The 12,815-nt window shown below is 42.2% G+C and overlaps 1 protein-coding gene across 5 annotated transcripts in view; it reads right to left on the bottom strand.

Moving 5' to 3' along the window:
• Nucleotides 1-752: 752 nt before the first annotated feature.
• The window catches only part of PHF21B (PHD finger protein 21B), a 132,975-nt gene continuing 120,912 nt past the window's right edge, over nucleotides 753-12,815 (bottom strand). For all 5 annotated transcript variants that reach the window (XM_054282084.1, XM_054282082.1, XM_054282086.1 and 2 more), the window contains 6 exons: nucleotides 12,638-12,692; nucleotides 8,552-8,574; nucleotides 7,080-7,238; nucleotides 6,332-6,407; nucleotides 5,138-5,241; nucleotides 753-2,969 (listed from right to left, as the gene is read on the bottom strand). In XM_054282084.1, coding sequence (XP_054138059.1) covers nucleotides 2,745-2,969; nucleotides 5,138-5,241; nucleotides 6,332-6,407; nucleotides 7,080-7,238; nucleotides 8,552-8,574; nucleotides 12,638-12,692 — 642 coding nt within the window. In that variant the 3' untranslated portion in view covers nucleotides 753-2,744. The remainder of the gene's footprint in view (nucleotides 2,970-5,137; nucleotides 5,242-6,331; nucleotides 6,408-7,079; nucleotides 7,239-8,551; nucleotides 8,575-12,637; nucleotides 12,693-12,815) is intronic.

Raw genomic sequence — 12,815 nt, forward strand, 5'->3', positions numbered from 1 at the left:
AAAATCAGCCTGCCTTCCATGCAGCAGGGGCTGGGAGGGAGGAGAGGGCAGCTGAGCTGTAGGGGAAGCAGGAGCACAGTGCTGAGTTCCCTTGCCTGTAGCAGCCTGAAATTCAGTGGTAATACTGTCAGGAGGTGAAGACAAGGCAACACACTCCCAGACCAAAAAATACCCTTTTTCCTGCCCCTGACAAGAAAACCCCAACCCTGTTTCTGCTCTGCATGAGCACTTGCCACTGTGGCAGGCTTTATGCAGCTGTGACAGCGCTCTGCTTTAATTTGATTAATTTTAGTGGGAAGAAGTTCCATCTCTCCCACCAGCCAGAAAGCAGCCAACCCCTGTTAGGGCCTTCTCTCCCTGTTACTTTACTACAATTATAAAGTGATTTATAAATTACTTTACAAAATAGGGTCACCACATATTTGAAAAGCATCTGAGAGTGCAGGTGTGAAAGGAAAGCCCAGGTGGATTGGCAATTATTCCAAGAGGTGGGAAGATGATCAAGGGACTGGACAGGGTGCCTGTGCCTGGGAGACACCCTGGCCTCAAGGAAGAGGCCACCTTATTGACAGAAAGCAAGCAGAAAATATTGTACTTGTTCTTGCAGGGTTTGAGTTTGAAAATGGGACACAGTGGTGGAGAAATTTCTTTCCCCCTCCCCACCCCAGAAGAGTCTGGCCAGGGAGGGGATCCCTCAACAGGCCCTGGGCAGCAGAGACCACCACAACAATGCCAGGAAATTCTCAGTCAAGTTTAATGCATCATAAAGAAGTAAAACTACATTGGCATATTTAAGACAAACACTTCTTTTTTTTTTTTTTCTATGCACACTATCCACTTGACAGCCCCCTTTTCAAAATAACTACTTTTAACAGTTGAAGACAGTTTTTTCAGAAATTCTTCACATATTCAACCTTCTACAATTTTCCTTTATTTTTTTATTTGTCTGAGAAGGAAAAAAAAGATTATGAAACCTGAAAACATCTACATTGCAAGCCACTCAGAATGCATAATTGCATACATTAACCAATGTATAACAACCGTGTTTTACTTAGTTCACTCTATTCATCAATAAAAGAATATAAAAATCTTGTTCAATCGAGAGTTGTGTATTAAAATAGATTTGTTTAGTACTGCACAGTTTCTCCCGGAGTTGTGAAAATGGTTGAAGGGACCTTGTGCTTTCTGGGCAACAGAAAAAGCCAGTCCCTCATGTGTTCATTTTTTTAAAAATTAAAAACAAAAAAGGCTATTCGGCACCACGTGATATGCTGATGTGAGGGACCAGCCTTGTGTCCTGCTCTGGTGGCTTTCCATAATTATCTGTGCTAATTGATGGAGAACTCACAGGGACAGGGACAATGGCACAGGGGGTGGGAGCTGGGAAAAGCAAGGTGTCCATCAGCCCTTCCCCAGGCAGCACCTTGAAGAATCAGGAAGACCAGCTAGCAAACAGGCAGGTGCTCTGGGATTCTCTCAGGCTAATGCTTGACACTTCCCAAATATCCTAAAATCCAAAAAAATGTTAAAAAGGAATCAAGTTTCCAAAAACAAAATCCTCCCAAACCTTTTTAATTTTCCATGCCCTGTCCCTCCCCCAGAAGTCTTGTGTCTGAGTCTCCAGTTTAAGAAACAACCCCTTGAGGCAGTTTTTTTTCCCTGTACCATTTCAGCAGATATTTCTACAAAAAATCCCAACCAACCAACCAAAAAAACCCAAAGCAACAAAAAAAAAAAAACCCAAAAAACTCCAAACAAAATAACAAAAAAATCATGTTGCATATCTTTAAAAATGCAGTACAAAAAGGGTTTTTTTTTGGCATATTATCTGTACTGACAAGAAACAAAATCCAGAATATTTATTTGCTTTTTTTTGTTTAAAAAAAGAATCCAAAATTAACAAAAAGACAGAAAACCACAAAATAATCACTTTAAAAAATGAAACCCAAACTGTCAAAGGTATCCACTGTTATGGTTGATGCTAAACCTTGCACAAAAACTCCATGAGAAAAATACACTGATAGCAAAATAAGTAAAAAGGACCTGCAAAAGGAGTTTTACAGTCGTATTTTTTAAATATTTTGGAATGCATATACAGATGCATCAGCATGAAAATACTTCAATATTTTACTAGAAATGCTAACTTCATACAGTTTCTTTATTTAAATATCTGCAATTCTCAAGTCTAATAATATGGAAAAAAAAAAGATCTTTTGTTTCCAAGGCTCTGTGAGTGTCCGTGATGCTGTTCTGGTCACAAAGACCCCATATCCAGGTCTCCTGAATCAATGGGGCCAAACTTGTTCCTCTGACATCCATGTCAAGGGTTAAGTAGCTCAGTTTCTGGTTATCTCACCAATTCCCCCCCACACCCATAGCTTTCAGCCCAACTACTTCTCTAACCCCTCACTAACTCCTCTCCCCTGGAACAGAAAGCCTGTCTGCCACCACCAAAGGCTCTCCTGCCTCCTCTACCAGCCATGCTCCTCTGGTCCATCCTCAGTCATAAATACATTAAGGCCAACATAACAAAACAAAATGTGATAAGCACTGAAGGTCTTGGCAAATACAAAACTGCAGCACAACCCGCCCTGTGGGTGCCACAGTGACCTACAAACTGGGCTGCCTGCTCTGAGAGTCTCTAAGTGTATCAAAACTGAGATTGCTCCTTCTGCCCTTGGTTCCAGTCTCATCTCTCCTCTGCTGATGTGCATAAAGTTTCTCGTGGCCATTCCCACCTGCTGTCAGTTGTTGCCCTGTGATGGCTGCAGAGCTTTGTGCATGGCAGCAGAGGCAGCAGAGGGTTTGATCCAGGGGATGGAGAGCAGGGAGGTGGTGGTGGTGGTGGTCATGGTAACCTGAATCATCTGCTCGTTTTGTATCAGTCTAATGAGGGTTTTGAGACGTTCCAGTGATGACTGAGTCCCTTTCTGCTGGGCCATCAAGCTGGTTTTTAGCTCTAAGCATTTCTGTCAAATAAAGAGGAGAGGAGAGAGAAGGAAAGACTGAGAATACATTCAAAGTGGTGTCAAACATCTCTCCAAACATCCTTTGGTGCCTTGGGTGCACATTCTGCTCAAATGAAATATGTTCTCCTTTGGGGAAAGCAAAACCACAGCTTAACAAATGGAGCAATCAGCAGTGCTGCACACACTGCAGCAGCTGTCTGAGGGAACAATATCCTTCCCAGGCCAAATGCATTTGGAGGGTGTTTCTGACTCCATCCTGTAGACAGGAACACCTTCTGCACTCCACAGAGATGCCTGGCACAGGAGGGCAAGAGCTGTGTTACTGAAGATACAGAAGGCACCACTCCAGGTCTCTCACTCTTACCAAAGAACCCTGTTAAATGCTCACCAGGATGCAATTCATATGTACCACACATTTCAGGGAATAGGCACTGTGAAGACACATTAATCTCACTGATATCTCAATGATATCAATATTTTTCCAGCAGAAAACTTTGCTCCAAGACACAACTGTTACACCAGAGCACTCACAAGAAAGCTTTCATCCCTCAGGGTGGCCACATTTCTCCCCGTGATCTCTTGAAATAAAAACCCCCATGCAAATGGGCACGAGAGCAGGAGCTAAACAAAGGCATCCCAAATCCTCCATTTCTCCAAGAAGAAGTAGGAAGAATCTGCAATTCTCCTTTCTTACCCCAACTATGGACTGCTGCATCCAGCACCCCATTCTGCAGTGAGGGACAGACCCACACCCTGAGTCTGTCTGCAAGATGAAAGGGGACAGTGGCCTCTAATACCTGAAACCTGTTTTCTTTCTCCCAAAGCACCCAGGATTCTGACCAGACCAATTATTTCTCTGCAGATTGCTTCCCTTTGGTAATGGTCCACATTGCCCAAGGGTGGGGATTCTCCAGTCCTGGGGAACTGGGAAATGCTCACTTGAAAATCAACCTGTTTGGAAAGCAACTGTGTGGAGCTGCTCAGAGGTTGGTTTGGAGAGATGAAATTTCAGATGAAAGATAAATTATGGTCTGTTTTTACCACTGCAGCTGTGGGTGTATGAGAGTGTTCTTTTTCATATAAATCTCTGTTAAAATGTCAGAATGGGACACCTTTAATTTATTTTCTTCTTTCAAATGGATACATTTCCAATAAATATAATCATTGGCAGATATTAGCATTTAAATAAGACAGTGCTGCCCACTGGAAGAACCTGATTCTGCTTAGGTAGAAATCTGACTGATTTTGACAGCTATGACACACACCTGATAGCTGACAGCTTTTCTTTTTCCAAATTCCTCAGCTCACTGCACTCTCCTACCTATTACACACACATGTGGTTCCATTAGTGCTGCACACATGTACAGGGAATATACAGTGATGTCTTTTAACAAGTTATTGCTTTTCCTTCTACTCTGTTTTATGTGATAAATATTTTAACATCCCCCCTCTGGATAACTGCAATGGTAAAACAAGCAGTGAGCAGTTACTCCTGCAGCTGCCACTTGGCTTTTTCCAGGGTAAGGAAGTGACAAATATTTATTGAGGCTGCCCTGCAAACTAACAGCTGCCTCTCAGGATGGAAGTAGCCCCAGATAGTTCCTTCAGCCATGAGGGATAGGAATTGGGCTTTGAATTCAGCTCCTCATAGCACAGTATGAGTGGAAGACACCTCCAGACAATATTTAGCTTTAAAATCAGTTTGGAGAGACAAAATAGTCATGGAAAGATGCTACAACATTCAGTAAAGATGGTTATTTCTACTTAATACCAAGAGGTTTGAGCTAATGGACAAGCAGCTACCACCTGAGGACACACCTGTGACCAAACTTTTCCCCTGGAGGATGGAAGTGCCTTGAAGTCATTGGGTACCTCAGAGCTATGGGTGCAACTACAAGGAAGGCAGCCATGGCTACCTGTGGAGTTTTGTTGTGTGTGTTTTGCCACAGAAATTCAAGTGATCCCTCCTCCTCTGCCTGCCAGAGTGGCTTACTTTTGTGCATAAAGAAAATGCACACGTACTTCCTCAGAGAGAAACACATTCACAATTAAAAATCTATTCCTTGGGAGCTTGAATCATTTTCTAGCCACAAAATACAATTTTTTGGGGCTTAAATTCTTGATAAGCATCTCTTCAGGAGGCTGTGTGTCTCCATTAGGTGTCCTACCTTCACTGCACTGTTGAGAAGTCGATCTTTTTCTTCCAACTGTCTGTGCTCACTCTTCAGCTCACTGCTCCTCTTTAATAACTTTCTCTTCTCCTCTTCTTTGACTGTGGAACAATAAGATTAAGGATGCAGAGGTTAAGAAAAGGATGTACTGTGCACTTGAGGACAGAAAGGTATTTTGCAGGGTGAGTTTAAGGTCTCATTTGTCTTTTATCAGCAGGTACAGCCAAAAAAATCTGGAGTTTCTGCCTGCATGAATTTCTTCACTAAAAGAGTGATCAAGCATTGGAAGGGGCTGCCCAGGGAGGTGGTGGAGTCCTCATCCCTGGAGGTGTCCATGGAACAACTGGACATGGCACTCAGTGCTCTGGGCTGTTTGACAAGGTGGGATCAGGTTGGACTCAATGAACTTGGAGGGCTTTTCCAACCTAAATGGGTCTGGGATTCTGTGCATGTGTCTGTGTCAAGGGTTAGCACACAGGAGGACAACCCAAAAGGTACAGGGCACCTTTAAGGTGAATTAAAATTAATCCTTAGACTTCATGTGATCCTGGAGGTCTCCAAGAAAGAGGTGAGTGGCATTTAGGAAGAGGCCAGCCCCTTGGACTGGCAATAGTTTGTGACCCTGGCAGAAAAGCACAATTATAAGTGTGCCAGTCCTTACAAATATGATCTAATGCCCCAAACAGGCTGTAGTAAGAGTGCAACAGGGAATTAAAAAAAAACAATGCTCAATGCAGAGTGTCACACATGACTCAAGTGGCTGCCATACCCCATAACACAGAAACAATGAGAAGCTGGTGATGCTGTGGTGTCAGGGACACTAGCCTGGCATTGTGCACACACCCAATTCCATTGCTCTGCTTTGCCTGACTCTGCCTCACCATGATTCTGCCTCACAATCCTGTTTTCAGCACTGCTCCAGGGAAGGCACCCTTTGATGACAGCTTCCTCCAGCAGAGTGAAGCTCCTGAGAGATCACTCTCAACTTCCTTACAGAGAGAAGGCAGCAAAGGACCAGACCAAGGGGAAGGGGACAGAAAAAGTCTGCTCTCCCCAGTCACTCATGGCCCTATGACCTACACCATCAGACCTGGCAGCATTGTAATGCTATTTGATATTTCAGCTAAGGACTCACACAGCATTGCTATCATGAGCAGGGAACCCCTTGTCAGAGGCTGAGTTAATCCCTACCTGTTTTATGAGTAACATAGGAGTGAACAATAGCCAGAGTTCCAGTCCATGGCACATTGTCATCTTTCTTTAAAACCTATAAGCCCAGGAAACAATAAATGGTTAGGATTCCAAAAAAACATGCATTAATGTTTGCTCCAGCCTTACAGTTTGGCAGGACCAGAACTTGAGTCCTTGTCTCAGCACATAAAAGTGATCTCAAGGCTAAGCACAAGGAACTCTGTGGCACAGAATCTACACTTTAGTGTTTTAATAATTTTTTTCTTACTTGTGCAATCAGCATTATTCACAGCAACCAGACAGTTTAGCATATCTGTGATGAACAGTTGTGTGTAACAAAAGTAATTTAAAGAAAAGGAAGTTTTCTCCTCACACCTTTCAGATTCACTGGTGAACAGTGTCTTCTTCTGACACTGCATTCCTCATTTCTTAGATTTACATTCTTTTGTCTGGCTGCATGCTGGTGGTGTCACTGTAAACAAAGGAGCTGAAGGAACTGAAGGGATGCCTTAAGAGGACAATTCTTAGCAATTACAGGCAAGCTACAGCACTCCCTGTATGTTCTAACTCTAGAATGGTGAAAAATAACAGAAATAAATACTGCAAACTGCACTAAAAGCCTCTCAGTACTTCTTTATCCAATGTAGCCCACTGAGCTACGACCATAGGTTAGATTTGCTTAGGGGTATACAAATCCAAGGCGTGTCCCATTTTCCCTTCTTGGTACACCATGCTGCATGTAGCTTACCTTCTGTTGGCACTTTGGGCAGACCCAGAGCCCTTTGGGGGCAGTTTTGAGGGGTGGGTCCAAGCAGTTGAGGTGATATGCTCTGGGACATGTGCCACAGGGCTGCAGGTTAACGCCACGCTTGCAAGCAGTGCAGTGCTCATCGTGGTGGATCTCGTTCTGCAAGAGAAGGGTGCCCTGGGTAAAGTCAATCCATTGAGAGCTTCTCTCTACACAGCATTCAAAGCCTCTACTGCAGCAGACAGGCCCCTTCAAACACAAAATCTAATTGTCAAAAGGACCCTGACAGACACAGAAGACAGAAATAATAGATATATGATAGCAACAAATACAAACGACAAGTGACCCAGAAGCAAGTCACAGAAATTGAAACAGAAACATAAAACCCTACTAATTAAACACAGGAGAGAGTCAACTAATATAGCCAGATTGTGATACAGGGATTATTTCACTTTTTTCTCTGCCAGTGTGTTACTACAACACATTTATGCCCATGCATGGCTCTGTCCTGGATCACAGTTAATGTGGGGATCACTTGTCTGTCATGCCCAAAGCAGAGGGAAGCATAAAGGAAAAGGGTTCTGGGGAAGAAGCACAGTTCCATGTTTCATTCCCATTGCCTCAAAGGGCAGCTGGGGAAACAGGAGGCTGGAGCACAGCCTTGGGCTATAAACCCTCTTTTGTGAACTCCTCTGGCCTCTTTCTCCCTGGCACTAATTGGTCTCTGCTCAGACTTGCTCTGACAATCTTTCTCCAACAAGACTGATTAGTGCTTTGTGTGAAGCAACACACAACATGAACTGAGACTCATCAACAAAGATACAGTGTCATGTAGTAGATTGCTATGCTAATCTGGTGGCAACATTAATTACTGTTTTTAATGAAGGAGACATTGATTCTGAAACTCTCATGCCTTGTGAATCATTACAAATAATAAAAAATTCCTACTGCTTTTCTAGGAAGTAGAATAGTGATTTTATGTTTTTCAATTCCAAAAGTGTGCTTTCATTTTTTTGGAATAATAATTTAAAAGTTTCACAGCAGTTTTAGTCAGGCTTGTAGCCTGAATTCTAAACCAGTCCTGTCAAAGAAAATCACTCTCCAAAATATTACTTTTTATAAACTACCTGCTCAAAGAATCTTAATTTTAACTCCGATGTAAGGAGATTTAATCTTTACAAACTAGAATGGCTACTCATTTTTCTTATCAAATTTTCATTAAACTCATAAATCTGGACTAGCAATTTCTCAAGCAGTGGAGTCAACAAAGGGACTAAACTCAAGCCTTGCATGTGAAAGCCCAAGAGTTCATCTCTTTAAATTCTAGCTTAGGGACTCAAAGATTTAGTTAAGCGGGAGAAGAGAATACTGCAGTTAGGTACCTTGAGAGTAACTACAGTAATCAGAGGCAAGCACTGAATACGCAGTGATGAGAAAGATACCTGCTGATACACAAACTTTGCCACACATACCTTCCAGAATGAATCCTCATTTGCTAGCATGCAAAAGAAGGGCAGAAAACAGATCAGTGGAAAATACATTGCTGCAGTGGTTGCTAGTTCTCAGCTGTGGGAGTAATTTTAATCAAGATGTGGCATAGGAGATCAGGACATTGCCAAAATTAATGCAGGCAGTAAAGAATGTAACAGCAAGCAGTGAAGTTAGCATTTGAGATTTTAAAATGTACATTGCAGGAATCCCATGTCCAAAGGTCTGATGCTAAAAGATCATAGTATTTGGAATTTTCAGAAATTTTCATGCAGAGCTCCTCTCTACATGCCTGTAGTCAAAAAGTTTTCCTGAAGGACAACAGTATGCTGGGTGTTGAAAAGGCTGGCCCTGAACCAGCAATGCACTCAATGTGGAGTGTGAAATGGGTGCTCCAACTAATCATTAACACAGATTTAAATGCTGAGCTGATTCCTGGACAAAATGGTCAGCTCCTGAAGGAGTGAGCCTGAGGGGATCACCAAGTCCTTCTCATCAGACTCCTCCCACCCAGGACGCCAGTGACCTCTGGATGAACTGAAAATAAAAAGCCAGAAAAAATTAAGAGCTTTGGACATTGCACAGTGTGCTGATTTCACAGAATGTCCTGAGCTGGAAGGTACCATCAGAATCATTAAGTCCAGCCTCTGGCCCTGCACAGGCACCCCAACAATCCCACCCTGTGCCTGAGAACATTGTCCAAAGCCTTCTGGAGCTCTGACAGCTTTGGGGCCATGACCAGACCCAGGGGAACCTGTTTAGAGCCCCATCACCCTCTGGGGAAGAACCTTTCCTGATATCCAGCCTAATATGGCCCTGGAACAGATCCAGCTATTTGCTTGGGTTCTTGCAAGGGCTGCAGCACACTGTCCCAGTGAAAAACACTTCATGGACAGGGATTTCTTTGGATTAAAGAGGAGGCAACCAAACTGATACCACTTCTGCAGAGTGCAAGAACAGGGCAAACACTGAGTAAATGCAGAAGCATCCTTCCAATGCTGGCAGTTTATGGCTTCCCTAATGCTGAGCTTGCATCTTCATTTTTATATCTAACAGCCTCTGATAGATTTTTTTTTTCTTCCATAAATTTCTCTCCCAAGAATTCTAGTGTACTTTGGCAATGAGGTCCATAAATAATCACAGACTAATAAAATGTGTAGATGTTACTTCATATCTAAAAATACACACACAAAGGTCCACCAATGTATGACACCATGATTACTCAGGGGATATAAATGTTATTCAGATAAACAGAGGCTTGATAATTGATGAATCTTTTGTACAAATGATACATGTCAGGGGATGTGACCTCATTTCAGAAAAGACATTTTCATTTAAATCAATCCTGATCAATTAACATTTTGATCAAAATTTACAAGAATTGTCCTCTTCTGTATATCCAGAAATGATAGTTGTTTCCTTGACACCACGGGGATTTTTTTTAGTTTGTTTGTCTTTTCAGCTCACTTTTGCTGCAAAGTTTTAAACTTCTTAAAACATGTCCATTTCCCTCTTCTAGTTGCTGAAAAATTAACTGAAGACAATATTTTTAAAGGACCACTTTATAAGAGAAGGGCAGCCATCTCTGCACTGAAGCTGGAGAACTGCATCACTGCAGAGCCAAGCAATCTGGGACAGCACCTGCCTTCTGCTCAGTGCTTGCACAGCATCCAGCAAAACAGGGCTGGTGCCAAAAATGTCCTTGCAGAGGTGGTGAATTCTGCTATAAAGAAGTCCATCTCAACATTCTCAGAATATGCAGAACTCCAACAGGTGTTCTGGATTCTGGAAAAACCACAGATACAGGACTCAAAGAGGAATTAATGATTAAGGAGAGAGGGTGCTGATTTCCAGGAAGCTCTGAGACAGCTGCAACAGTAGACATCTGTCACTTGCCTACCTCCTTGCAAATAAAATGAGAAACATGTAGTGAAAAGAAGGTTAGAGATATCAAAACCTAACTTAAACCCACCAAGGGGCTGAAGGCACAACTTGCTAACAATGCTATTCTGTCCTGATTTCTCACATGTGTTTACATGGGGAAAACAAGTGCTACGATAAGACAAACAATATTTACAATTTTAATTTTGAGTATAAAACTAAGCCAGGAATAATATTCTTTCCAGTGGGGCTCACATGAGCCTGGCTTCCTGCTAAGAGGCATGTCATCATAGCTGCTTCCTGTAACAATCTCTCCTGTCCTCTGAGACCCAATGCATTAGAGGTAAGTAAAGTAACGCATATGGTAAGCAGGCCAAGTGTCTGTATCTGGCATGTGGAATTTTGAGGGCAGAGAGAAGCACTGCTGCCTTTCACTTGGTGCTCCTGTGGTGCAGGAAGTCAAGGCAGGGGCAGAAAGGTGAATCTCAAGCACTAAACATGACACTTGACAGTGAGATCAAGCAAACACTGAAAAACTGTCAAAACTTCATGTCTCAATTATAATTACCCCTGAAAATGCTCCTAATACTGAAATAATATTTAACTTAGATAAAGGTCTCTCTTCCCTTATCTCTATAGCATCTCAGTAGAGAAAAAGTTATAAAGGCAAAACAAGGGCAAGGACAGAATTGAATTTCTTTACTGGCTTTGTTTCCTCTTCTGAAACACAAGTTTCTCACTTTCTTTCTTAAAATAGTACATGGGTCTTGTCTGAAGAATTAAATTGTATTCAACATTCCCTGTGTTTCACCTCTCATTCCCAACTCTTTGCCTTCTCTGTGTTGCATATTTTTTCCTGAAATGTGCTTCTACCCATGAGCTAATCATCAGCATCCCCAAATGGCTCCTCTGAGTTGTTAATTCTCAAGGAATTTGCTATTAAGTTTCAGATATGAAGCTCTTATAAGTACAAGACTGGAAGGCATCTTGAAGTTCATCAGGTCTAGATTTATGACTCTACCTCCTGGAATCAGAAAAACTGGCTTTCAGCCCTTGTTGCTGAAGCAAAATTTGTGGGAAATTTCTGGTGCTTGAGGATGGAGAGCAGTTTCTTAAAACCAGTCGGAAGAGGCAAAAAAAAGTCTAAAATAGTAACAATTTTTTAAAATGTATTTTTAAGTACTTGGGGTTGGCAACACTACTTTCTTCAATCAGTTCTCTCACTGCATGGTGCCTAAAGTGCCTGTTTTAGATTGCAAGATGTGGCTGGGGTTGTGTAATCTATTGCCATCTGTTAGAGGTGAGGCAGTTATCTGCTGTTAATTGGGCCAACCATTAAAACCAGGTGGGGCAGTTTTCTTTGTCTTCCGCACAACCAATCCTCCCTCCAAAAAATATCATCTGTTAATGAGCCATTGAGTCTCACTGCATAACTAATAAAAATTACACAATCCCCTTATGAGATGCTCTGCCCAGGGTGAGGAGCCAAACATTCCTACCTGGATATAATCTGAGATTTGGAACACCAGAGACAGCCTTTTCCACTGGATTCCCAGAGAAGCAGCTTTCTTTTCCACCAGGTTCTCAGAAGAAGACCAAACCCATCTACAGCACACTAGACCTTCAGAAAACTCCACTCTTCTACAGGACCCCTGCTCCAACAGAACCACCCCTGTCACTGCAGGAGGGCTGCAGCCACCATTTAATGGGACAGCTACCAACACCCTGACCAAGAGGGTGTCAGGGCCTATTCTGACTCTGTCAGTGTTGTTTTGTATTACTGCATTTCTATTTTTCTTCCCCCTAATAAAGAACTGTTATTCCTACTGTCATATCTTTGCCTGAGAGTCCCTTAATTTCAATATTATAATATTTTAGAGGGAAGAGGTTTACATTTTCCATTTCAAGGGAGGCTCCTGCCTTCCTTAGCAGACACCTGTCTTTTCAAACCAAAACAGTGCCAGAAATCAGATTTTCCACTGATTGCAGAGGGTTTGGATCCATCTCTACAAAACCCTTCCATTGTTTTTGCAGGAAAACATTTTCTTTTCACTCCGTATTAAAAAACACAGGGACACTACACAAAGTAATGCCCTGTAGTACCCCAACAGTAACTCATATGAAATCCTACTAATAAATTTTTAACACATCATTAGAAGAGTAGTATATTCATTTAAAAATATGCTTACCTCTCGTTGAAAGGAACAAGGGGTTATTCAAATAATTTGATGCAAGGCGTTTCCTCTAGAAGGGAAAAGAAACCAACCCCCATGTCATTGCAGTGCTCTGGTTGTCTCTTACATTTCACATTATCAACTTCCATGGGCTTATCTCACACCTAACCAGCTCTTCAAAAGCTACTTAGAG

This window comes from Melozone crissalis, unplaced genomic scaffold, assembly GCF_028551555.1.
Source record: "Melozone crissalis strain CALT ecotype California unplaced genomic scaffold, PUWL_Pcris_2 ptg000033l_1, whole genome shotgun sequence".
NCBI lineage: Eukaryota > Metazoa > Chordata > Aves > Passeriformes > Passerellidae > Melozone > Melozone crissalis.